The sequence below is a fragment of the Triturus cristatus genome, chromosome 5_2 (assembly GCF_964204655.1).
Source record: "Triturus cristatus chromosome 5_2, aTriCri1.1, whole genome shotgun sequence".
Classification (NCBI taxonomy): Eukaryota; Metazoa; Chordata; class Amphibia; order Caudata; family Salamandridae; genus Triturus; species Triturus cristatus.
The window spans coordinates 534445243-534472354 of record NC_140588.1 but is presented as its reverse complement, the minus strand read 5'-3'; the positions used below and the strand labels follow the sequence as shown (position 1 = coordinate 534472354).

Here is a 27112-nt window from a genome sequence, read left to right as displayed (position 1 = left end):
CGTCAGCATAGCGCTTAGGGAGACAAGGTGGGTGTCCCCACCCTCTATCGCCACATGCGGGATGAATTCATGCGCACCAACCCAATAGTGCGCATATTGTGCGTGAGCGCATTGGTAATACAAATATAAGTCAGGCACGCTAAAGTCCCCATGCTTGTAGTCTAGGGTAAGTGTGTCCCAGGTCACACGGGCCTGTTCCCCCCCCCCCCCCCCCCCCAGACGAGTTTAAGGAGCAAGAAACGCACAGTTTTTAAAAAAAATGCTGAGTGAGCGGGATCGGTATGTTGCTAAAAAGATATAAAAATTGTGGCAGCACTACCATCTTAATTAACGCGATACGGTCAGCCAGGGACAGGGGAAGCCTCACCCAACTGTCCACCTGTCACTCCAGTTTTGCGCACGCCGGGCTGTAGTTTTCGCGAATCACCATGTCAGGGTCACTATGTACCCATATCTCCAAGTATTTCATGGGGTCCATGGACCACTAAAGTGCGTATTCTAATTCGTGAGACAAGGTGCATTCCGTTAGTGGCACTATCACCGATTTAGTCCAGTTGATATGTAGGCCGGAGAACAAGCCAAAACAAATATATTCCCGCAGTACTGATGCCAGAAAAGTGTGCAGCTCTCGCATGAAAAGTAACATGTCTTCCGCATACAGGGAAATGCAGACCCGGTGGTGGGCAAAGCGGAGGGCCGCAGCCCGATGTCTGATGATGCAGGCAAGAGGTTCAAGTGTCAGTGCAAAAGGAAGAGGCGACAGGGGACATCCCTGACATGTCCCCCTGGTAATACAGATAAGAGTCTGGCGGGCTGCCCTCCACTCGGACATGCGCCGTTGGATTAGTGTACAATAGGCTTATCCAGTGTAGAAACATAGGTGGGAAGCCCATACGACGCGATATGTAAAATAAGTAGCTCCACTCTATAGCGTCAAATGCCTTGGCGGCGTCGAGCATGACAGCTGCCGCCTGCAGCCCGGGATCAAGTATGTGAAATGTAGCGAAGAGAGCACGCAAATTGTGTGAAGTAGAACGAGTGGTAATAAAGCCAGACTGGTCCGGGAGATCCAAGCTCTGCATAAGCGGGTGTAATCTGGTGGCCAATATTTTGGCCAGTATCTTGGCGTCTGTATTAATAAGCAAGAGCAGCCGGTATGAGTCACAGCTGTGGGGTGATTTATCCTTCTTAAGTAATGTAATGATCAGAGATTCCCGAAGAGTCATAGGCCTCGGCGTACATGTGATTCTAAACTGTTCTAAGATCTCCGGGGTAGTGTAGTGGTCATGGCCAGTGGTATCGGTGATCATAGAAAAAGTGTGTTGGTTCATGAGATCCCTGACCTTGTGAGCAAGATGCCGCCCTGGCCGTCCACCCTCCCCGTATGTGCGGGCAACATGTCGCCGAGAAATATATTTAACCTCCCTCTCAGCTAGTACAGTGTATTCCAGTGTGGCCTCTTTGATGGATGCCAGTGTCTGGGTGCAAGGCGAAACCTCATTATCACGTTCAAAATCATGTAATGTGTTTTCAAGTTCAGCAAGCTGTCCCCGCAAGTCCCGTAAAATACCAGCGGAAGTGCTAATGCACGTGCCTAGGATAGTGGCCTTGAAGGCCTCCCAGAGGGTCAGCGCATTGTCCACCGAGCCCTTGTTAGGGGTAAAGTATTGCGTAATGGCATCACGAATGGTGGTGGCATAGAGAGGGTCTCTGTGCAGAGGCGCCAGGTGAACGCACGGCGTGCGGCGCCTGGAAGTTGTAGTGTCATGCAAACTGGGCTGTGATCAGAAAGCGTGCGAGGCAACCCTGCTATTCTGGATACCCAACCTCCTGTCGTCTCGCTCTGAAGCCAGCAATCTAGCCGAGACAAGCTATTGTGCGCCGTGGAAATATGCGTGCCCTCTCGTGCCTCCAAATTCCGCTGTCGCCAGATGTCTATCAGACCCAGCTCGGCCATTTCTTCATTAATAACCTGGGCCGCCCTAGGAGATTGACCACCTCTGCCCCTTGCCTTGTCCCAGGTAGGATCTAAATGTGTGTTGAGATCACCCCCCACAGTATCACGGCACGGCTTCTCGCCAGTCGCATAGTGTGGAGATGATGCGCTAAAAACAAACGGCTTGTCTAGATTTGGGCCATGTGTTCACTATGGTAATTCAAGTGGCCGCTAACTTCCCATGCACTATGGCGTATTGCTCAGCATCATCGATACTGGTCTTGAGCATGACGAAAGGAAAGTGCTTTATGATTAACGTGAGGACACCTCGTGAATAGGACGACGCCAAGCGATAGCCAGCCCACTTCGACCCAACCTGCTTGTCCGACTGCGGGGTTAGATGTGTCTCCTGCAGCAGGGCAATTGCGACCTCGTGGTGATCCAAATACGCCAGAACTTGACGAATTTTCTTTGGAAAATTGAGCCCCCATAGATTCCAGGTGACTACAGTGTGAGCAGAATGCAATGCAGAAACATATTATAGAATGAGCATGAAAGCACGATGATGCATGAAAGTACATTTGCAGTAATCACAGTAGTAGCAATAAAGGTAGCCACAGAACCAAACCCCTCGAAAAAAATCCCACCCCCCATCCACTTCAGCAACCCCAACATGCCAAAGCCAAACCGAACCTCCTAATATGGCCCTCAAATTCAATACCAAGGGAGAAAACAGTAATGGGGAACACCCATGGGGGCGCACCGGAGCACAATATCCCACCGGTGTGATGGGAGGTGGCCGAGTAAGAGCGATAGTGTTACCTGGCTATTATCACAAGATAACTTGATAGTAGTAAACAGATAACCCACTTGGTAACATTAGAGTCCATAGGAAACGAGGTGTTAACAATAGTACAGGTCAAGCCCCTATAAATGTTCTAGAACCCGCATGTCCAGTCCCATGACAGTATATATGCAGGGCCACCCTCAAAACAAATAAAAGCTCAGCAGAGGGGTGAACGTCAGTCCTCGACTCACGTGCCCTAATAATGTCATCATTCATCTGCTAGTTCTCCAGTGGATCCGGTGGCATCACCTGCCACCTCAGTGGGGGAACGGCTGCACCTGGTCAAGGTCTTCACAAAATCCATAGCAGATTTAGGAGTGGTGAAGATCCTAGGTTTCCCATTATCATCGATGCGCAGCTGCGCAGAGTACAGCATGGCATAGGGTATCCTTGCAGACATGAGAAGTTTCTTAACAGGCTGGTATTCTCTTCGAGCCTCCTGTACAGCCGCCTTGAAATCAGGATACAAAGCAAGGGTATTGCCCTCATGAGTGATAGTGCCCTTCTCACGAGCCATACGGAGGATAGCATCTCGGTCCCGGTAATTTAACAGACGGGCAATGATGGGGCGTGGTGGCACACTCGGAGGAGGGCGAGCAGCCACAGATCTATGAGCCCGCTCTACAATTAACAGCGGAGACAGGTGTTCAGCGACAAATATTTCACGAAGTAGGTTCTCCATGTAGGTCTCAAGGGGGCCCGCATTAGTGGATTCCGGCAAACCAGTAAGGCGCAAATTATTGCGTCTCGATCTGGCATCCAAGACCTCGTTACGAGCTTGCATTATGGCCAGCACTTTCTCCATGGATCGGTCTTCGTGGTCACTTGCTTCAGACCATCCTCCGCGTCTGATATTTGTGTTTCTGCCTCCCCCAGACGCAGCTCGTGTTTATCCAGCTTCTGCGACATATGATCCATGCGGAGATTTAAATTGGCAATCTTCCCGTCGATGGACTGCAGACTAGTTTGTACTGCAAGGAGAGTTTTGTCGATATTTGACAAATGGTCGCCAAGTGCATCAAGCTCCGAGTCTGAGGCAGCCTGCTGGGAAGTCTTGGTGGATCTGCGGGCCCGAAGGTGAGGCGCGGCTGACTGCGCTCCGATTTCCCCATAATGTCGCACCTGGAGCAGGACACAAGGTTAGCGTGGGAAGCGCCAGAGCCCAGAGGGCGCACTCGTCCCTAGCACCAAAGGCTGCGAAGTCAGGGCCAAAGAGCGGGAGGGACGGTAAACATGAAAAACAAGGAGACATACACAGCAGTGGCCAAAGAGGCTGTCAGCAGGTCCGCAGAGTGCCCTACAGTGGATCGCGTGGTCCCCGCAGCCACTAACCGCCGCCACCAGGAACAGTACGCCAGCACTCTGTCCGATACCAAGCTCCAGAAGTGGTCAAAACCAGAGAGTGCAAATGTGAGGAGCAGGCTTGTAGTGGAGCACGGAGGAGGCGCGCCTCTGTATAGCAGAGCCTATGTCCAGAGTACGCAAGGGCAATGGGAAGGAGATTGAGGCAACAGTCTATCGTGTGGCAGCAGGTGAATGGGGCACGAAGAAGCCTCTAGCAGCAGGCGAGTACAGATGTCCTGGAGTGCGGCAGTGTTGCTCAAGGTAGGATCCCGCCTTACACCACGGCCAGGTGGAGGGGAGTCTGGGGGGCCCCCAGGTAGTCAGCAGGGTCGGTCAGGCACAATCAGTCACCAGACGGAGCTCGCCACCCGTGCATCCGTGCAGGCCACAGGCGAACGCAGGACTGAACGTAGTAGGAGTCTTCACGCCTGGTAAGCAAATGGCAGGCTACAGGGTCAGCAGGAACGAGCGTAGGGGAAAGGGGCCCAGACGAAACAGCAATGGGGTGGGTCACGAAACGGAGGAGGCACACACCGCAACGCACGCCTATCCCACAGACGGCAGTATGCCGCGACCGCACTGCCCCAGACCTGAGCCGGAGTGCCAAGCAGCGGGAGAGAAATGCCGCCAATCCCCAGCCCGGAACCAGGGCGCCACGCAGGGCTGAGCCAGAAGTCGGCGCGGCCCAAGCGGTCAAGGAAACCGGGCACCCACATTCACCAGCACAGTCCGCGCGGCCCACTCGGCACCGGCTAGAATCCCCCCCGCAAGTCTTAGGCCACGGCCGGTATAGCCCAGCACTCACCGCGACTCTGTGTCTAGGGCCAGTCCTGGACTGCCATAGTGGTGCTGCAGGCCCGAAAGTTCGCCGGCCCCTTTCTCGGCTCCCCGGTCGCCAACAGAACGGCTCAGCACTCCGTAAGCCGCCCTCAGCACTCCGCCACTCAGCAGGTGAGGGGTCGATAACACCAGGTAATCAGGATAATGGGCAGATTGGTGTCTCGGCCGGCGGAGCTGCTCTACGGAGCGGCCATCTTGCTTTGCGCCCTCTAGCGCCCCCGACTCTGATGCATCTTTGACTGAATGTGCACTGGGTACTTGCTAACCAGGTTCCCAATGCCTGTGTTCTTTCCCAGAACTATACCCTTGTTTCTACAATTGGCACACCTCTGGTTGACATATAAGTCCCTCGTAAAAGGTACCAGTGGTACCAAGGGCCTTGTGACCAGAGAGGGTCTCTAAGGCTAAGGGCTGCAGCATGTATTGTGCCACCCTAAGGGACCCCTCACCAAACACTGTCATATTGCTACTGCAGCCTACGTGTTTTGGTGCAGATAAAAGTGAAGAGTCGACCTGGCACACATCCCGATGTGCCAGGACAATCAGCACAGCAAGAGGCATAGGTAAGTCAGCACTACAGCAGGCCTTACAGCCAACACAGGGTGCACTATACCCTCATGTGAGGGCATAACTGCATGAGCAGATATGCCCCTTTAGTGTCTATGTGCATTCATAAACATAAGTGCACAGTGAAGCCATACTGAGTTAATGGGCTGGGAGCTTGTCACTACGAGTTCCACACCTCTCTAAAATGGCTTCGCTGAATTCCAAGATGTTTGATATACAAACATCTCAGCTTAATAAAGCCACACTGCTGCCAGTATTGGACGTTTTAAGAAATGCAGCCAGGGGGCACCCCAGAGGTGTGCCCTCAAATCCTACCAACTCGCTGGTGTGTGCCCGGCTGGTGTTTACCAGCCTTCTACCTTTAGACATGTTTCTGACCCCGAGGTGGGAGCCTTTTGCTCTTGTGGTCAGAAACAAAGCCTGCTCTGGGTGGAGGTGCTTCACACCTACGCCCAAGAAGGAACAGCATAGAAAGGCAGTGAGCCTCAAAGGATTCCCGGCCTTTGTTATGCTGACCAAGGCCTCTCCAGCTAGTGGAGATACCCACACCCCTGACCAACCCCCATTTTTGGCGCCAAGGTAGACAGGAAAATTAGTAAGCAGGAGAGGTGTGTCCCCTTTCCACCAGGGCATCCCCTAAGGTTCCCTAAGCTGAAGTGACACCCTCCTACGAGAATCCTCCATATTTTTTTGGAGGACTCTAGCCAATAGGGTTAGGAATATGCCCCCCCCAGGGAGTGGACATGAGGGTGTAGGCACCTTAAAGCTAAGTAGCCCACTGACTAATACCTTCTGACCCCTGCAACGCCCCTAAAATTATTTGTATTTAGGGACACCCCAGAACCTTAATCCTCTGATTACCGACGACCTACGAAGAAGAGGACAAAGAAGAGATGAGCCCTGCACGACAAGCAGCTCCAGTCACTCACGTGGTCCTAAGTCCTGCCAGCCTGTCTGCGAACTTTGCAAATTTCCAGAACTCGTACCGCAGACCAGCGACCTCCAAAACCCTGAGAGGACTGCTTGCCTTCCATAAAGACTCCTGATCTCTCATGGATAGCGGACCTGTCCAAAAGAAAAGCAACTTTAAAGACCAACAGACACATGCATCAAACATGCCATTTGCAATTTCTTATTAGCGAAAAATAAGGATTCGCTAATAAGGAAGCGCAAATGCCTATGCATGTAGGAATCGCTGAGAAAATAGCGATTCCTACAAATTCCTTAATTGTGACTCAAGAATTGCGAGTCGCAATTAAGTAATGGCTCCCCATTCATTCCTATGGGCCTACAGGCCCATAGAAATGAATGGGAGATTGCATGCGCAATTTGCGAGTACTAATAGGTACTTGCAAATGGCGCATGCAATTTCAAGGGTGCAAGGGTGTCAAAATGACACCCTGTTGCACCCCTGAAATAGTGATGTGAACCTATGTTGCGCACACACATGCCCCAAGTGTGTGCGCAAAGTGCATCTTTCAAAGTTTTTGTAAATTACCATCAAGTTCAACTTCATAGTAATTTGCGCCCCCTATTAGCGAAATCGCTATTCTAAAGTGGTTCTTGCATTGCATCGCAAATAATAGCGAATTCTCAAATTGCAAGTGCCTTGAACCTTGATGCATCGCAAATGCCCTTTTTGCGGGCGCTAACGGCCGATTTTTGCGAATCGCACCGTTTGCGCTAGCAAAAATTGTTGATGCATGTGCCTGCAAAGCTCTACCGGCAGAGCCGCAAAACTGACGACTTCTGCAGCCGACACCCACGGTTCAAGTTCCAGTGGCCCACTGGTTCAGCAAAGGTTTCCCAGCTCTCCTGAGCCAGAGTCCACAGTGGGCAGACCCGACTGGACTTTACGTCGATGCCTGCAGCCTCTGCACGACGATCCCGCCCCACCTGCCCCCTAGTTTGACCTGCACAGTAAGCAGCTTCCAAATGCCAAAGGACACCCCTGCACCCAGAGCCCCCAGGCCTTAGTGAGAACAGACGGTGTCCCTACACTCCATCACATCCGAACTTACCTGTGCAGCTGTAGGTCTCCTTCGATCGGCCCTCCTGGCCTGAGCCTGCAGCCTTTTTCTGACTTCCGAGATTCCCTGTTGGTTAGCATTGGGAGCCCAACGATGTGTTGGAACTCTGCACCCGGCCGCCCCTGTATCGCTAAAGGTTTAAGTTTGGTACTGCCTTGCTGTTTTGTGCTCACCCCCACCTCTGTGCTTACCGTATCCCTGAAACTGGGTTATTAGTATTGAGATTCTGGAAAGAGGTACTGCAGGAGGCAGCGCTGAAGAGGGCCTGAGCGACCCAAGCCAACTAAAGGGTAAAGCAGTGGCTGGTTATGTTCTAGGAAGGCAAAAGTTGCACTGATCTATTATGGCCGCCTCTGCAACCTACAACAATAACTCACAGCCTCCTTAAGCGCATCTTTCCTCTCCACATGCTGGGGCTAGATTTCTTCAGGGCAATGGGTGCAGGGTGCTGGGCATGGTTCGGCCTGAGCTTGACCAGCAGGATTCAGATACAAATTTCCGGTAGCAGTTTACGGGGTCGGCAGGCAGACCGGGCTGGTGGGTAAGTGGGCAGGCATGCAGGCAGAATTTGTTAGGGAATTGGTGGACTTTCTTGCTGCCTCGACTTTGCCTCGCTTGCCTCTTTGCTGGCCTCCAGTAAGGTCTGCTGCGACTTTTGCTTACCAGTTCTCTATCACTGCGTGAAAATGCGTCCTTCTAATGGCCTGCAGTGTTCTCTGAACACCGGCTGCTGGTTCGCTGACCCCTGAGCACCGGGCTCCATGCGTTCTCTGCACTCACAGTCACTGTCAAGCCCCCACGCTTCGCGTCTCTCACGTTGCTGATGTTTTGGCAGTAAAGGTGAACAACAGTATGTGTCGGGATAAATTATGATCAGGATTCTGTTAGAATAGTCTCTCTACAACTATGGCTTAAGATCAGGGTTACTACTGAGGCATCTTTCTCTAGATTCATTTTAAAAGATTGCCTACAGTTAAATAACATGTTGAAGATTCTCTGGCTTAATTATACAAAACCGACTTTCTCAAACTTGGGAGTACCAAACTATTTTACTAAACCAGAATCTATTTAGCCAACCTCCAACCTGCGAATTAAAAACCTGTTTATTTTAAAACTAGTGTGCCAACGAAAGGCCGGAGTATGCCCAAATTATGCAGTCTTTTAAAATGTATTCCTCAGTATTACTAACCAAAGGTTAGAGCCTTATTTTATCTCTTTTTTTTTTTTAATAATTTTTTATTTGAGTACAGGCTGAAGGATATAACATACATTAATACATGTATTTATTTTGACAATCAATCAACAAGTTATTTGATAAATAAGCGGGAAATAAAGAAGAAGAGGAAAAGAGAAGAGAAAAAAAAAAAAAAAAAAAGGAAGAAAAGAAGATGAAAGACAATCCAAAACAGAGGAAGAAAAATCACACTATTCCATAAACATACCCCAATTCTTTTTGTATTTCATCAAAGAGCGTATCCCCCTAAGATTAGCTAATCCTAACTCCATCGAGTGAATCTCGGTTACCAGCACCCACCAATCCCACACAGTTGGTGGGTCAGGGCGAATCCAGGCTCTGGCCAGAGTTAATTTAGCACAGGACATAAGAATTGAGGTCAGAGCAGGCTGTGGGAGGGAGATAGGATATATATCTAATAAGACCGATGCAGCTGAGAATGGAGGCAGCTGAATATGTTTAGTTTCAAAAACCTTCTGAATATCGCTCCAGTAGTCTGCCAGGGTGGGACAAGAAAACAACATATGATCCAAGTCTACTGCATAAGCAGAGCATTTAGGGCATTTGGTACGATCATTTAAAGAATTATTAGAGGGCCACCTGGAGATAAGTTTTGGAGTATAATATAACATGCAACTCGTTCTGAGTTGTTGTAGCCTTAAACTTGAGGATCGTACATTTTCATTAAGGTTTGAAAAAGATCGTTCTATGTCCTTTAGTGTAATATTAGAGCCTAATAGCCTGCTCCATTTGCCAGCTAGTTTGAAGCAGTCGTTTGATTTAAGACTAACTAAAAAGCTGTAGGTGTTGCTTATTACGGATTTAGTTTCTGTGGAATATAAGTGGCTCCATATATCACTATCAGAGTTTTCCACCAGATGTTTTTTATTAATCAGATAGTCATGTATCTGTCGATATTTATATCGCATAGTTTCAGGGAGGTCATAAAGCCGTTTTAGGTCATTAAAATCTAAGAACCCTTGCGTGCCGTATAGGTCCCCTAATACTCTAATGCCCAACCTTGCCCAGCCGTTGTCCGTTTGTTCGTAAAAAATTGCTGGAAGCCCGGGGTTACCCCATAGAGGTAACTTTGAGTGAAATAAACTGGTTTTGCAATAGGTTAGTATATTGTCCCAAATTTTTTTTGAGTCTCTTGCGGTCTTAAATTTGACTCTTTTAAAGTAGTTGGGGTCATTAGCGCGTAGTAGAAACATATTTGAGTCTTGTTTTAACATAAAAGAATGAAAAAAAAAAGCGCCTCCTCTGTTTAGTAGAGAACGTATGCGTAAAACAAATGTAGACCAGAAATATAGCTTGAAATCAGGAAAGTTAAGTCCACCGGTGTTCGTGCTATTTTTTAAAAGATTCAGCGACCTTCTAGGTTTTTTATAGCCCCAAATGAAGCTGCTAAGTACCCCATCAAGTCTTTTAAAGAAGGCGTTGTTTAAGATTAGTGGGATAGAGCGAAATAAGTATACAAATTTAGGCAGAACCTTCATTTTTATTAGATTAATTCTTCCAATTAAATTCAGAGGAAGCCTATGCCATTTTTTAAGTGTAAGTATAGTAGATTTTATTAGTTCATTATAGTTTATATTATTGATTTCTTGAAGGTTGGCCGTTAATTTGACTCCTAAGTAAGTTACATTTTTACATATCTCCGGGACCGCAACAGCTGGGGTATAGTTAGTTATGATTTGAGTCTTTTGGATATTGAGCTTATATCCAGAGACTGTCCCAAATTTCCCGGCCTCAGAAACTATGCCTCGCAGTGCCTCCACTATATCTTGTGAATAGACCGCGATGTCGTCGGCATATGCTGTTATTTTTAGTTCTTGTGTGCCTGATCTGAAGGGGCATATTTGAGTTTGAAGTTGAAGGGCAGACAGAAATGGTTCAAGCGTAAGAGCAAAAAGGAGGGGAGAGAGGGGACATCCCTGACGGGTTCCACGTGAGATTAAAAAGTCTGCTGAGGTTAGACCCCCGTAACAGGTACAGGCCGTAGGATTATCATACAGAGCCTGTATACCTCGTAAGAATTGCCCCCCAAACCCCATTTTGGAGAGGACACACCAAAGATAATTCCATCCCACACGGTCAAAAGCCTTCTCGGCATCCAATAAAATCATTCCGAGTGGGGTGGAATCAGTTTCTGCTACATCGAAAGCTGTAATAGCCGTGTTCACGTGTATGGTTGTGTCCCTCCCGATTATGAACCCGTGTTGTTGAGGGTTAATTATTTGAGGCAGGATAGGTGATAATCTTAAAGCCAAAATTTTTGCGAATATTTTAGCGTCTGTATTAATCAAAGATATAGGTCGGTATGACCCTCTCTCCTCCTTTGGTTTGCCTTTTTTTAGAAAGAAAATTATTTTTGCTTTATTCCATGATTTTGGGGCTTTGCCATTATGCCCGACATATTGCATTACCTTCAACAGAAGGGGGGCCAGTTCACCCAAACATGCCTTGTACAATTCCAGAGGTATTGTATCTTCCCCAGCCGATTTCCCTGTCGGAAGTAGGTCTATTGCTTGACATAATTCTGCCCCGGTGATAGCATCCGAGAGTGATTCCATTCTTAAATCATTCGGCAAATTTATTAAGTATTTGTCCAGATAGTCCTGTATTATTTCTGAGTTTGGTGTACTTTCTGGAGTATATAGAGTTCTATAATAGTCTGCGAATTGTTCCACTATATCCGTCGGTTGACTATACGTTTTGTTGCCATTGCCCCGAATATTGGTAATCAGTGTTCGAGCTCTATCCTCCGCGGCTTTATAGGCTAGAATTTTGCCAATTTTATCCCCACCTTCGTATTGCGCAATTTTAAATTTATGGATATTAGCGCTGCTCTTTTGAATAAATTTAGCTTTGACTTTATTTTTGAGTAAGGTAAGTTTGAGACCTATTTCTGTAACAGTTGGTGACTTTGATCGTAGTGCAGAAACCAACAATTCTTCTTGAGTCCTTATTTCGGAAACTATCTGGACGCTGTTTTTTTTGCGTTCGGAGTTTTGTCTAATCAAATACGCTTGGGTAAATCCCCTCATACTAGCCTTGCAAGTGTCCCAAACCGTAATACATATAGCGGTATTAGTGTTGATTTCCAAGAATTCCGTCAGGTGAAGTTTAAGCTGAGTCAGATATTGCGCGTCTGTAACTAAATATCTAGGGAAGGAGAACGGTCTAGGCAGGGGCCTCCTATGTGGTATAGCAATGGTCAGGATTATAGCATTATGATCTGATGAAATTCGGGGGCATATCTCCATAGTGCTGTGTTTTAATAGGTTATCGCTGGCCAATGCTATATCCAATCGTGAACAGGATTTGTGAGGTGCGGAATAGTATGTGTATCCTGGTAGGGTTGGATTTAAATGCCGCCAAGCATCTTTGATATTGTGGATGCGGCATATTTCGAGAATAGAGGACCTAGTTTTATGCATCCTTTTAGAGCTACCGAAGCTGGTTGTGTCTATTTTATAGTTCATGATGCAGTTAAAATCGCCCATAATGATGAGTTCTCCCTCCCAATCCAAAAGTTTGACGCTCAGCTGATCAAAAATTATAGGTTCATCTGTGTTGGAACCATAAACAACACATAGTACGAATTTATAGTTCTCATAACTAAACTGAGCGGCTGCCCATCTGCCATTTTTGCAGGTGAAGGTCTGGAGTATATCGATTTTAAATCGTTTATCCTTTAAAATCGCAACCCCTCTTATAGGATGATCAAATGTGGAACACACCACAGTGTCGTAGCCAAGTTGGTTAAGCACTTTCTTGTCCTTCCCAACAATATGTGTTTCCGAAAGAAGGATGATATGAGGATTGTGCAGTTTTAGTTCTGCTGTAATCAGTAACCTTTTATTTCTGCTATTAAGCCCAGCTACATTCCAGGCCAAGAGCTTTATCTCATGCATTTGTAAGTAGTTGAAATCTTAGCCGTATTACCGGTTGGCTTACCCTTTCCCATTTGCTTCTAAATATGGATTGAAAATTTAAACCTAGTGTGTATGCAATGAAATTTGTTCGATCAGCCTGTAAACATTTTTTAGTGATTTTAGCCCAGCCCAAAACCCCCCCACCCTCCCCTCCCCCATCCACCCAGATTCCGCCCCCGAGCCGGGGAAGAACCGCCCTTGAGTTGGAGCTGCCGCTGATACGGGCAGCACATGTGGCGGGTCTATCCAGAGGGCCCCCCCAGCTCCACCCTCCCATGAGTGATAAGTCAGCATCTGTAAGTTAAATGTCAGAGCTAAGCCTTGTCCGTGCCCGTGCTGAAGCTGGAGATGTATGCTTCCGCTTCCTTGATATCATTGAAGTAGTGAGTGCGGCCGTTCTTAATAACCTTGAGGCAGGCAGGCTCCTGCAAGTATACCTGGCCACCACTAGATTTGATGGGATCAATCAATTTGCGAAACTCTGGAAAGAGGTACTGCAGGAGGCAGCGCTGAAGAGGGCCTGAGCGACCCAAGCCAACTAAAGGGTAAAGCAGTGGCTGGTTATGTTCTAGGAAGGCAAAAGTTGCACTGATCTATTATGGCCGCCTCTGCAACCTACAACAATAACTCACAGCCTCCTTAAGCGCATCTTTCCTCTCCACATGCTGGGGCTAGATTTCTTCAGGGCAATGGGTGCAGGGTGCTGGGCATGGTTCGGCCTGAGCTTGACCAGCAGGATTCAGATACAAATTTCCGGTAGCAGTTTACGGGGTCGGCAGGCAGACCGGGCTGGTGGGTAAGTGGGCAGGCATGCAGGCAGAATTTGTTAGGGAATTGGTGGACTTTCTTGCTGCCTCGACTTTGCCTCGCTTGCCTCTTTGCTGGCCTCCAGTAAGGTCTGCTGCGACTTTTGCTTACCAGTTCTCTATCACTGCGTGAAAATGCGTCCTTCTAATGGCCTGCAGTGTTCTCTGAACACCGGCTGCTGGTTCGCTGACCCCTGAGCACCACTCCATGCGTTCTCTGCACTCACAGTCACTGTCAAGCCCCCACGCTTCGCGTCTCTCACGTTGCTGATGTTTTGGCAGTAAAGGTGAACAACAGTATGTGTCGGGATAAATTATGATCAGGATTCTGTTAGAATAGTCTCTCTACAACTATGGCTTAAGATCAGGGTTACTACTGAGGCATCTTTCTCTAGATTCATTTTAAAAGATTGCCTACAGTTAAATAACATGTTGAAGATTCTCTGGCTTAATTATACGAAACCGACTTTCTCAAACTTGGGAGTACCAAATTATTTTACTAAACCAGAATCTATTTAGCCAACCTCCAACCTGTGAATTAAAAACCTGTTTATTTTAAAACTAGTGTGCCAACGAAAGGCCGGAGTATGCCCAAATTATGCAGTCTTTTAAAATGTATTCCTCAGTATTACTAACCAAAGGTTAGAGCCTTATTTTATCTCACGCCCTTTTGTTTAAGCATATTGGATCTTTTATTAGTTTTTGCAATACAGGATGACTGGTTTGTGAACCTCCAAACTGTCCTTATGATAATGTGCTCAGCATTGCACCATGCACTCTTCATTGTTTTGACCTTTACACAGTGCATAATGTAATTAGTTGCCAATTACAATTTTACATGCCACTGCTATTAGGATTTATAAGTTAGGCTTACTATACCTACAGCACCTTGAGTCCTTGGCAATTTGCTTTGCTGTGATCAATTTTATTTTTTAGGCGGTAGCAGTTACGGAAAATATGAAAGCTTAATGTAATTTTATCTAATGAATGTATTTTATTTATTTTATCTATACATCATAGCATCCATTCTATGCAGCAGAGATATATTAAGCAATCATTTTTACACTTTATGAGATCCAAATTAGTACTATGTTGCTTAAATGCTTTTTATCTTAGTGTTTTAGTGGGTATCTCAGTGTGTCCTTTTGTTCTGTCCCTCATAATTTTTAAACAAACGTTATTGTACTTTTATGGCATTATTGCCGAATGAAGTTTGATGATGATATATAAATAACTAAAAGCTGAATAGCTTTTATAGACATGCTTTTTGATTTCAACTGCCCTTGAAGTGGTGAACCTTCCTTGGTACAGGTTGATGATTTTGGGGCAGCTGCAAGTGACAGGACAAAATAAACATTTTTGCAAAAAGATATTCAGAGATCAAATTACAAAAAAATACACATTTACAGAGTAATGTACTTCTAATAAAATTGCTAATAAAAATGTTGTAATACTAACTGAATCTGCTTCATTCTCTTTTTTGGAATCCCGTCTCAAGGGTTCATTCATATCCTCTTGACTTCGAAAGCTGAAATTTTGAATAGCTTCTGTCACTCCTCGAAGCGAACAGTAAATGTCTTCAGAATTCATGTTTTCTGTATCATCCTCAAATGCACTAGTTAGTGGACAGGAAACAAGTATTGCAACTCTGTTAGTCAATTTTAATTATGTAGCAAATGTTAATTACAAACAAAAATGTAATTTAGAAATTGTGCTCCTTCTAGAGTTGATGCACTGCTGAAAAGATATGTTATACTCTGCGATTTATTATAAAAGAAGAGCAAAGATGGAACTTGAACTTACCTGTAATTGCATCTTATCAGGCTGTTGCTAATCGGTAACTAAACAATCTAAAATGGTGGTCTTAATATGATGTAAGTGTTCAATCTGTCTAAAGTGGCCTTAGATTCATGCGACATCTTCGTTTGGGAAACTTGAGCAACTAGAGATTACTGAGCATTACCTGTCAAGAGTAATGTAATTTCCTACTTTTCCCCAGGTCACAGTACTAATGCAGTTTGACTGAATGGCTAAGTACTAACTTTTAGCACTACTCTTTTCTGGGTTGAGGGTTCAAAAGTCAAGTCTAACTCCAAAAGGTGAAGGGGTTTATAAACTCGAAATACAGTATAACTCATTAGTGAACACTCAATAACTTCAATGTTCAGCCTGGAGTTTCCTGTGTAAAAATAAATAATATCAGTCAATTAAAATAAAACACCTAAAATATGCAAACAAAGAAAACCAGATGCGGCTAGAGCTTTCTGGAACAGACATCCAACCCCAACATGCCTCTTCAGTGCTAGGCCATAGCTACTATTTGATAACATTGAGCTCTATAATCAATGTCTTCAAATGGGGACTTTTCAGGTCAAACTGAGTCTCATTAGTTAGGCATGAGTTGGGACTTTCTCAACGGAAGTGTCATTAACCATTTTAAATGCTTCCCGCTGTATGTGTAAGATTAACACCTTTCCCATCCTGCCTTTACCATAGATTTATAGTTATTATTTAATCTTTGATAAGGTCCCATAACAGAAACACTCATTTAGCCTCTATTTTGGGGGTCAATGTATACTTGAGCTTAGACGCAGATTAAATTTACAGGGCCATGGCCAAACAGAGCTATACATTGCATTCTCACTTCCGAAGCCTTCACTATCTAGAACTAATTAATAAAAAAATGATCTATCTTAGCATTGATCTTACTTACTGCAGACTAATAGTAGCCTAGTTAACCATGGTGACTTCCACATACCTAACAAAACCTGTGCTATCCTCTTGATCGCTTGTATTAAGAATAATTCTGGCCTAATTGAGCATATATCGAAGTCAGGGTAAGAATGCAGTCAGCATTTTGACTCATAACCACTACAAAGTGTCCATGGTCATCTGCTTCTATGCGAAATATGTAACTAGCATTTCCACAGTGTAATTTCACCATTTGTATGGCCTCACAGTGCTTTTGTATTCAGGGACATTTTATGGATCTAGGACTCTTCCAGACTGCCTGAAGAACAAGTTACTTACCTACGGTAATGAAATATCTGTAAGAAACATAGGTTAATTAGAGATTACTTACCTTAGAATCTCCCCCAGGCGTCAGACTGGATCCGGAAAGTTTTTTGTCCACAGTACCCCTGCGCATCGGAAGGTGGCGTCGGTCGACTCCGCGTCTGTCGTCGGCGTCATGGTCGCCGGGCTGACGTCGCGGTAGCTACATAGACGCCGCCCTTGTGCGCAGACGTCAGTTCTGTACACGATTTTAAATGCCAGGAGCGCAGAGCCATGCAAGACACTGACCACTGGTGCACAACACTAGGGCCCAGAAAGGATGTCCTTAACCTTAGAAGTCAGTTCCCAGAATGGGGAGGATGGGTGCGGCGGTAAGGAATCTAGAACTAACCTATGTTTCTTACAGATATATCGTTACCGAAGGTAAGTAACTTGCTCATCTCAAAGAAACAGTTAGTTATAGATTCCTTACCTTAAAATATATACCCCAGCAATACCAACCCCGGAGGTGGGTCTGCAAATCAAGTTCACACCAAAAAGTCCTGGAGAACAGAACGGCGAAAGAAGCCGTCTCTCCGGACTTGGCTGTCCAGGCAGTAGTGTTTGGTGAACATGTGCAGCGATGCCCACGAAGCTGCCTGAAAATGTCATTTAGGGGGACTCATCGCCCCAAAGCAGTGGTAGCTGCCGTTGCCCTGGTGGAATGGGCGGCAGTCACAGTGGAGGCTCCTTCTTTGCCAAAGAATAGCAGGCTTTGATGCCCAGAATGACCCACCTGGAGATAGTCTGTTTGTGCATGGCCCGGCCTTTCTTAGCACCCACGTAACCAACCAAGAGCTGGTCGTCAACCCGGAATTGTTTTGTGTGATTGAAGTAGAAGGAAAGCGCACGTTTTGGATCCAGCCGGTGGAGCCTCTCTTCCTCTTTTGAAGGATGCGGGAAGACAGTGGGCAAAGTGATGGTTTGGCCAATGTGGAAAGAAGTAACCAACCTTGGGAAGAAAGGAAGGACTCATTCTAAGGACAACCTTGTCCGGACGGACCGCCAGAAAGGGAGGCTTGGATGAAAGAGCTTGTAGATTACTCACCCTGCGTGCAGAGGTGATGGCCACCAGAAAGGCAGTTTTCAAAGTAGGAAGCCTTAGAGCACAGTTATGTAGCGGCTCAAAGGGTGTGCACAGAAGATAAGCACTAAGTTCAAGTCCCACTGGGGCATTACGAAGGGAACAGGAGGAAAGAGATGAGTAATGCCCTGAAGGAATCTATTTACAACTGCAGACTTGAAAAGAGAAGGCTGATCAGGAAGATGAAGGAAGGCAAAAATGGCCAAGAGATAGCCTTTGTGAGTGTCCAGAGCAGAGCCCTGCTGGGCCAAAGAAAGGAGGAACAAGAGAATGTCAGAGAGAGGGGCGGAAAGGGGATACACAGCCTTTGCTGTGCACCATGCCACAAATTTGTTCCATCTGCAGGCATATACCGTCTCAGTGAAAGGATGCCTGGCTGACAAGTTAACATCGCAGACTTCAGGAGGCAGGTCAAACGAAGTCAACTGCCGCCGCTCAATCTCCACGCGAGAAGGTGGAGACAGTCTGATCGAAGGATCGACTGTCATTTTCAACAGCTCAGGATACCAGACTCTTCGTGCCCAATCCAGAGCCACAAAAATAACTTGGGCCAGGTCGTGCTTGATCTTCTTCAGCACTCTGGGCAGAAGTGGTATAGGCGGAAAGGCGTATAGAAGACCGCAACTCCACTCGCGATGAAAAGACCCGCCTAATAAGTGTCGCCTTGGAAATGGCAATGCACAGAACTGCTGACACTGCGCGTTCTCTTCGATGGCGAATAGATCTAACCAAGGCTCTCCCCACTGCTGAAGGATACCTTGCACCACACCTCCGAGTGAAGACGCCATTCATGATCCATCATGCACCTGCGGCTGAGTTAGTCCGCCCTGGCATTCACAGAACCTGCCAAGTGTTGAACCACCAGGGATATGCCCTGATGTTACAGCCATGTCCAGAGGCAGGGGGGCCTCCTGACATAGGGTCCACGACCCCACTCCGCCTTGTTTGTTGCAGTACCACATGGCGGCGGTGTTGTCCGTGAACGCATTACTCTTCCCCGGACTGAGGGAAGCAATGCCTTGAGTGCAAGACGAATTGCCCGAAGCTCCAGAAGGTTGATGTGGAGCCCAGACTCCGCCGGAGACCAGAGGCTTCTGATCTCCGCCTCACCCCCATCCCAGGAGTGATGCATCGGTCACCACTGTGAACTCTGGTTGAGGATGGGAGGGTGATCTGTCTTTGACCCAATCCTGGTTCGTAAGCCACTCCTGCAATTGGTGTGCAGTGCCCTCCGAGATCTGGACGCAATCAAACAGATTCCCTTGATGTTGTGCCCACTGGAACTTCAGGTCCCATTGCAGAGCCCACATATGCTATCTGGCATGATCCACCAGCAGGATGCAGGAGGCCATCAGACCCAGCAGCCTGAGGGGCATCATGACCGAAACCCGGGATAGAGGCTGAAAGATCAGAATCATAGCCCAAATATCCCTGATTCGCTGTTCGGGAGGATAAACCCAAAACTGCGTCGTGTCCAGAACCGCTCCAATGAAGAGGAGCTTCTGAGAGGGGGTCAGGTGTGACTTCGGCACGTTGATGGAGAACCCCAGCGAATGCAGGAGGTCAGCCTTAGTCTGGAGGTGGGAGACGACAGCCTGGGGCGAGCCCGCCTTCAACAGCCAGTCATCGAGATAGGGGAACACTGGAACCCCTGATCTGCGCAGATGAGCTGTGACCACCGCCATCACTTTCTTGAACACCCGAGGGACGCTGGTAAGGCCTGCAAGTCCAAAGCTACCATCCAGTCTCCAGGGTCGAGGGTAGACCAGACCTAAGCGAGCGTCAACATTTTGAACTTCTCCTTCTGGAGGAAGCGGTTAACTTTCCTGAGATTCAAGATAGGAAGCAGGCCGTTGCCCCACTTGGGCACCAGAAAGTAGTGGGAATAGCAACAACCTACTTCTGGGGCAGGAACGCGCTCGATGGCTCCCTTGGCCAAGAGTGCCGAAACTTCCTGTTGGAGAAGGGCCAGGTGATCCTCTGACATGCGATGGTACTGAGGTGGCATGGATGGACGGGTAGTCTCAAAGGGGAAAACCCACCTGTCTGACTTGATGGTGCGCCAGTGGGGAAGGTGATGGCGGATTCTGCCGCCCACTGGTGTTTGGTGGCCCTGAAAGGACGGCCGAGGAGGGTTTGGAGGCTGCTGCAGAGGGGGCTCTGGTGGACTGGCCCGCCTACTGGCCCCCAGAACTGCGGCGGTGGTTTCCACGATCCCGGCCGTGCTGGGGCTTAACAGCTTGCGCCAGCCTGTGGCTCTGGGCAGAACGTAGTGGGGCACCCCTTCCGTAGCCAAGAAAGGGGCGAAAGGCAGACTGCACACGGCGGGTGGTGGAAAGGCCCAAGGACCTGGCCATAGCCCAAGAGTCCTTAAAGCGCTCTAGCGCGTTGTCTGCTTTGTCGCCGAAAAGGCGACGGCCATCAGCGGGCATGTCCATAAGTGTGGATTGGACATCCCCGGAAAAACGAGTTGAATGCAACCAGGCGTAGAGTTGAAGGGCTACTGATGTGGAAATCGTCCTGCCAAGTGCGTCTGCAGTATCCCGCCCACAGCGGATGCTAAACTTCACTGCGTCTCTCCCTTCAGCAACCGCTCGAGAGAGCACGGCCCGGGCCTCCTCTGGTCACTGAGGCAGCACATGCGCACCTGTGTCCCACACGGAGTGGGTGTAACGGTCCAATAGACATGTGGTGTTTACCGACCGCAGTCCCAAGCTGGAGGAAGAAAACATCTTCCCAATATGATCCATCTTCTTAGATTCCCTGTCCAGGGGAGCGGTAGGGAATGCACCTTTGGACGTGGAGGCTTGTACTACCAAGCTCTCAGGGGTGCTGTGTTGGGAGAGGAAAGTGGGGTCGCCTGGGGCCGGGCGGTGGCGTCGGGCAATCATTCTGTCTACAGGAGCGCCTGTGTTGGGCCTGGACCAGGTGCCCAAAAGGACATCTGTCAGGGCTTCATTAAACGGCAGCAGGGGCTCCTAACAGCTCGCTGTCGGTTGTAGCACCTCTGTCAGGAAGTTAATCTTGACTGCCACCGTAGGTATCTCGAGGTGGAGAGCCGCGGCCGCCCTACGCAACACCACTGCGTATGACGCTCCCTCCTCCTTAGCCACGGTAGGAGGGGACAACATGCCAAGGTCTGGTGAGGTATCCAAACCACTGGCTTCCCCCAGTTCCTCTCTCCAGTCCTGCTCATACACCATCTGGTCTGTTAAAGGGTCTCCAGTCCCCTCCCGGTCCTCCTCACCCTGCTCTGGCTGCCATCCTGGTCTCAAAGAGCCAGGGTAGAACAGGGGCACAAAAGAACCCGTCGGCGTCGGATCTGGGGTCGGTCGACACTGGTCTGACTCCATGTCTACCTGGCGGTGGAGGCTGGGGTCGACCTCGGCTGGCGACACAGCTGATGCCGGATGTGGTGCCGGTGGAATCGGCGCCTGCGTAACAAGGTCAACGAGCGCCAATTCGGATAAAGGCCTGGATCCAGGGGGACCCTTTGCTGCCGAGGCCAAAGCTGCCGAAGGCCCAGGGTCCTCAGCTAAGTCCGCAGGGCCCGCAGGCGCGCCAGAGGAGTAGGGCTGCCCAAAGATGGCATGCATCGCTTCTTAGAAACTCCGAAGCTGGGCAGGGGTTGCACCGGGTCCCGGAAAGGGAGGGAAACCTGAAGTCGACCCAGCAAGCTCCACACGCGGAGCTGCGGCCGACAGACAGGGAGAAGTCGAAGAGCGACGATGCTTCTTCGACTTCTTTTTGTGCTTTGACTTACCGACTGCGAAGACTTCGATGAAGAATGGTGTTTGCTCCGCGACCGGTCCCTTGACCTCCTCTGCGACCGGGACCTCGAGCGGCGCGGAGCCGACTGCTGGGCCTCGAGTAGCTTTTGGGACCATGGTCCGGCAGTGGGAGCATGACTTGGGGTCGTGGTCGAGCTCCAGGCAGTGCGGATCCGTCACCAACATGAGTCGGTCACAGGAATTGCAAGCCTTAGAGCCGGGCATCACTCGTGCAACAGGAGTCGATGGACTCAACAACAACGAAGTCGACAAAAGTTGAGAAAAAGGTCAGTCAAAAATTGACTGGGGGTACCGCTCTCTCCGGATCTGCGCTTGCTGATGTGGAAAAAGAAAGAACGGACGTCAGCGCGCAAGGCTGGCGTCCAAGTAGCTACCGGGACGTCATCCTGGAGACCACAACGCCGACGACTGAGTCGACCGACGCCACCTTCCGATGCGCAGGGGCACTGCTGACGAAAAACTTTGCTGATCCAGTCTGACGCCTGGGGAGATTCTAAGGTACGGAATCTATAACTAACTGTTTCTATCAGATACCAGTATACTGCAGAGCTCAGGCTACAACAGACCACAAGATCAAGATATAATTTAGTTGCAAACCGTTCATGGGGCGTGTCATATGATAATCCCACTATGTTGCAAACCAACAAGTTTGCCTTCAAAAAGCCCAGCAGCTGTGAACTACAGAGGGTAAAACAGTTGGTTATGTCTATCCTGAATTCCAGAATGAGCCCAATTCCTTTGTCATTGACAAAAATGCAGTGAAGAAGAATCAACATATGACTATATCCATGATGGTCTGTTGAAAAGAAATACTGCCATTTAATGATTGTCATTATTTAACTCATGAGCTCAACCTCTTTTGGTACTCCTCCAGCATTGTTTGCTGCTCTGGAGGCATGCCCATTCACTATTTCCAAATGATGTGCTTTAAACCCAATAGCTGCTTCATCCACCCCTGCGGTGCTTCTATTCAGGTCTTCTACCACATGGAGGATTTCTTAACTCTCTCAATGAATCCAACATTTTATTTTTGTCGTCCCACATATACTGCAATCTGAAGCAGTGTCTCCCCTAATTACTGAACAAATTTGCTACAGAAATAAACCATGATCAGTATGAAAGCCCATCTTTCTGCAACTTAGTTGCCAACAGGTCCAGTTACAGTTGTGACAAAAGGTTTATTTAGGGTCGCCCATTCTGCAATTATAGTACCCGTCAGCCAGTAGTAAGTTGGAGGCATGGAGGTAGGGGTAGTCTCAAAGGGGAAGGAGTAGCCCCTTTGGACTATTTGAAGAACCCACCTGTCTGATGTGATGTTTTGCCAGTGGTGGAGGTGATGGCTGATCCAGCCATCAACCGGCCACCCATGATCTTGAAGGACCGAACTAGGTCGGTTTGAAGGCTGAGGCTGCAGGGGCGTCGGTCCGGATCCATGGGGGATGGGGGATCATCGGCACTGGAGCTGCCAGGAGGAACCCGATGGAGTCCCCTCTGAGCCTCCAGGGTCTTAAGGACGCCGGGAGGGTCAGGACGCTCAAATTTGAGGCACATTCTTTCAGCATGGCGGGTGTCGCTTTGACTACCGGGAAGGTGAGAAAGCACGGAGCCTCCGAAGCGCGCAGGTTCAGCGGAACGAGGCATAGATCACTGAGACTTCTCCGTCAAGCAGGCAGGCAGATGGGGAGAAGTCTAAGCATGCTTTGACTTCTTGTGTTTTTTTTTGCTTATTACCTGACCGACTCGAGGACTTCAAGTGGGAGGACGAAGACTTACGGCTTCCGGAGTGGTGCACGGACCTTCCTCTTGAACAGGACCGTGAACGATACCTCCGGGGCAAACGATGCAGTGCCGAGAACTGGGCTGCAAGTAACTTTAGGGACTGCTCCCTCAAAGCTTTCGGAGCCATGGTCCAGCAGTCGGAGCACAACTTTGAGTCGTGGCCGCGCTCCAGGCACCAAAGACAAATCCAGTTTGGATCCGTCACAGACATGGCGCGGTGGCAGGCGTCACATGATTTCAATCCAGAAGCCTTCTTGGATATGTAAGTAAAACCTACCCACCAAAAAATGTGTGACAAAAAAAAAGAAAAGCGCCTGTCAAAAAGTGACAGCGGGTAGATCGCTTCACATATCTCCGCAGGCTGGTATGGATAGAAAAGAACTGATGTCAGCGCGCCAAGGTGGTGCCTAAATAGGTGACGCGGACGTCACAATCACGGAAACGATGCAGATTACGCCATGTGGAGCTGACCGACACCACCTACAGGCGAGCAAGGGTATTGCTTGAAGAAAATCTTCCGGAACAAGTCTGACACCTGGGAAATTCAAAGGTAAGGAATCTACAGATAGAGGTCATTATCAGATATCACCCAAATAGCCGGAGCACCTCTGTTCACAGAGTGAAGTCCCTTGTGCATTGGTGCCTCTTACATTTGCTGGATGGGAATGGAGGGAGTGGGTTAGAGGGGCAGCCCAGTCTTAGGTCGATTTCATAGGAGAACGTTAAACATAACTCATAGCACACTTGCATTCAGACTACCTTCTCTTCGTCCTCATAGTGGGCGAGAGCGGCTACGCGGAATTAACATTTATTTAATGCAGTTACGGTTGGCTACGGTGAAGTCCGATCACACTCCACATCTCAGACCTTTAACTAGTTAACTTCCACATGCTACAAAATCATCCATAGCAACACAGTATCTAAGAATGAAAGTGTGTAGCAATGTTAAACCAAATAACACAGAGATTAAAGATCTAAGCACAACTCATCTGAGTGTGTTGCCACACTTCCGATGCAGATGACGCACGCAGAGCGAATCGACGCCACCGACCCGCACACAGGGGTACTTCTCATGAAAAATCATTAGAATCCAGTCTGACGCTTGGGGAAATTCAAAGGTAAGAAATCTGTCATCAGTGGCCTACCAGGCACATACCATTGTTCTAGTTTATGCCCCTTTGCATATAGCCACTACCAAATCTCCAGAAACATCAGTGAAGTAACAAACCTAGCACTGCAACCCCAGACATGGGTGAACCATTATCTTCTCTCTCTTCGTATGCCTAGTTTGAAATACAAATTAAAATGGTCCAGATCTGGTAACAAAGTGAGTCAATAAGACCAGGTTTCCAAAACAAACATAACTCAGTCCAAGCAAAATCACATACTGCTTTACAGAATATCTTCTAGAAATTTACTGTAAGAAATTGGAGTATCAGTTGAGAAACTACCTCAAATATTAATCACAATCCTTGTCAATGTGAACCACAAAAGTCACTAAATAAACATGTCTTACCCCTCTGGCAGCTTGGCAAAAAGCAGTCAGGCTGAACTTAGAGGCAATGTGTAGAGTATTTATGTAAGACTCAAACAACAATTAAGTGCAAACATAACACAAAAAAATTCACAAACCAATTCAGAAAAATAGAGAGTATTTTAATAAAATGACATCAAAACAACAGACATCCAATAAGTAGAACTGGAGTTATGAGCTTTAGAGTTTAAAGTTCAAAATAGCACCAAAAAGATTAAATGCCAACCTCGGATCTGGTTGCACTAGACCACGTCAAATGTGACGGTCAACAACAATGGAGCACAGGTCTGATAGACAGACCAGGTTTGTCCTGGTGAAAAGTTTTACCTCTGCAATGGAAATCAAAAACCATCTGGTAAAGCAGCAGGCTGTGGCCAAAGCAAGCTCCATATCGTCGAATAGCGGCTGAACAAGGTCTAAATGAATATGTTGATTTGTGTCGGGAAAGCTCAGAGCGGAAGGTGGTCTTTTAACGCTCAGATACGTTTCGCGCCTTCACCCGCTGGAGATTTCTACCTTCTGACTAAGTCACTTTTTTGGAGCTCTGATTTTTTCAGAGAGCCAATGCTGCAGATTGTAGCCAAAAAAAGCCCCATGAGGCCAGACACCTTCTCAGTGCAACCCTGTTTGCTCAGATTTGTTGCTGCAGAGAATAATATAGCGGGAGCACCCGGAATCTTTAGCCCAGCAGCCCTTCATCTTCATTAGATTGGCTTGGCTTGGCTTGGCAGGTTGGTTCTGCTTTCCCTACCCCTGTCATTCTCAGACAAAAGATTTGCAAAAAAAGGTCCCAGGTCCCAGGTCTCAGGAAACAGCTGGAGTACACAGGGACACCACCTCAGTGTCCAGGACCTTGAGGTACAGCACTTGGAGGTCACGACTGTGAGAAAGTGGCTCTGTATATACTGTTCCTTAATAGGTACAGGGTGTACAGAGTCCACAGTCCCCCAGGGTTTGACAGAGGCTAAAGTTAGATATAACCTTACTCTCTAAAGTGGTAGCTTGGTCGAGCAGTAAGGCAGTATCAGAGGACAGTGTAAAGCATTTGTTGTACACACTCAGTCAGCAAATGGTCTCACACACTCAATAACTGAACTCTAGGCCAATAGTTCATATATAAAAAATATATGCTTGTTTTATTTTAGAACCAACACTTGGATTTAAAATGTACTTTCTCAGAATGAGATGTTTCATATAAATACTTTTGCAATATGCAATTGACTTTTGTAAACAGTTACAAGTAATTGCAATAGGCAATTCTATTTTAAACACAACAATGCAATGAGCTCAATGGAAAATTCAAGTTATTTGCAACAGATTACTTTTTAGATTACTTTTGGAATTCCAGGACTGGATCCTAGATTCAGTCCTGGGCCAGTACTCAGAATCAAGTGATGAAAGTCGACTTAATTACTATAATGATTTTTAAACAATATTTAGCTATTTTAAAAGTTGACACTTAAAAAATATTTCAAAGAAAATACTCAATGATTCCCTATGGAAGAAAATTCAAGTTGCAGGTACAGTATGTTCTCGTTACTTTTGTAATCCATTACTGGGTGCCTAGACTCAGTACTGGGAGCTTTATGCAAAACAGGTAAGTAATTACGTTTTCAGATATTATACGATTTTTGAAGAATATTTAAAGATTGCAGAAATTGACACTTAGAAGAAATTTCACAGAAAAACAGTCAATGATTTCCTACGGAAGAAAATTGGGTTACGGGTAAGTATAGTTGTAAGTATTTTTCAGAGTCAGTGCTGGGCACCAAGATCCAGCACTGGGATCTCACCTAAGAGCAGGTGAGTAATTTTGTTTTCGTTACTCGGGTGATTTTTGGTGAATATTTTAGGATCTGAAAACTCCACACTTAGAAGAAATTTCAGGTAAAAGCCAGTCAATGTTACCCTATGAGGAAAGGAATATGCTACTTACCAGTATGCATCTGTTCTTGGCATGTAGAGCTGCAGATCTAAACACTTTTGCATAGATCGCCATCTGGTGTTGGGCCCGGATGTTTGCAGTTTGTTTTTCCTCTTGGAAAGTCTTTGGAAGTCACGATGTCGGTGACTCCTCCCTTGGATCGTATTGCGCATGGGCTTCGGCTCCATCCTCAGATTGTTTGTCGCCAACAGGGACAGATGGAGCGTAGTAATAACAGTGAAGAAACCCATGTGTGTTGTATCTAAATAAGATAGACTGGAACAGATACAGGTAGCCGGGTTGGTGTGTGTAGATCTGCAGCTCTACATGCCAAGAACAGATGCATACTGGTAAATAGCATATTCCGTTCGAGGCATATGAGCTGTAGATTACACACTTTT

General features: G+C 47.4%; 1 protein-coding gene across 38 annotated transcripts in view; it reads right to left on the bottom strand.

Annotated features, from left to right (window-relative positions):
• The window catches only part of CLASP2 (cytoplasmic linker associated protein 2), a 1832463-nt gene that overhangs the window by 162065 nt on the left and 1643286 nt on the right, over nt 1–27112 (bottom strand). For all 38 annotated transcript variants that reach the window (XM_085607571.1, XM_085607579.1, XM_085607573.1 and 35 more), the window contains one exon: nt 15004–15160. In XM_085607571.1, coding sequence (XP_085463697.1) covers nt 15004–15160 — 157 coding nt within the window. The remainder of the gene's footprint in view (nt 1–15003; nt 15161–27112) is intronic.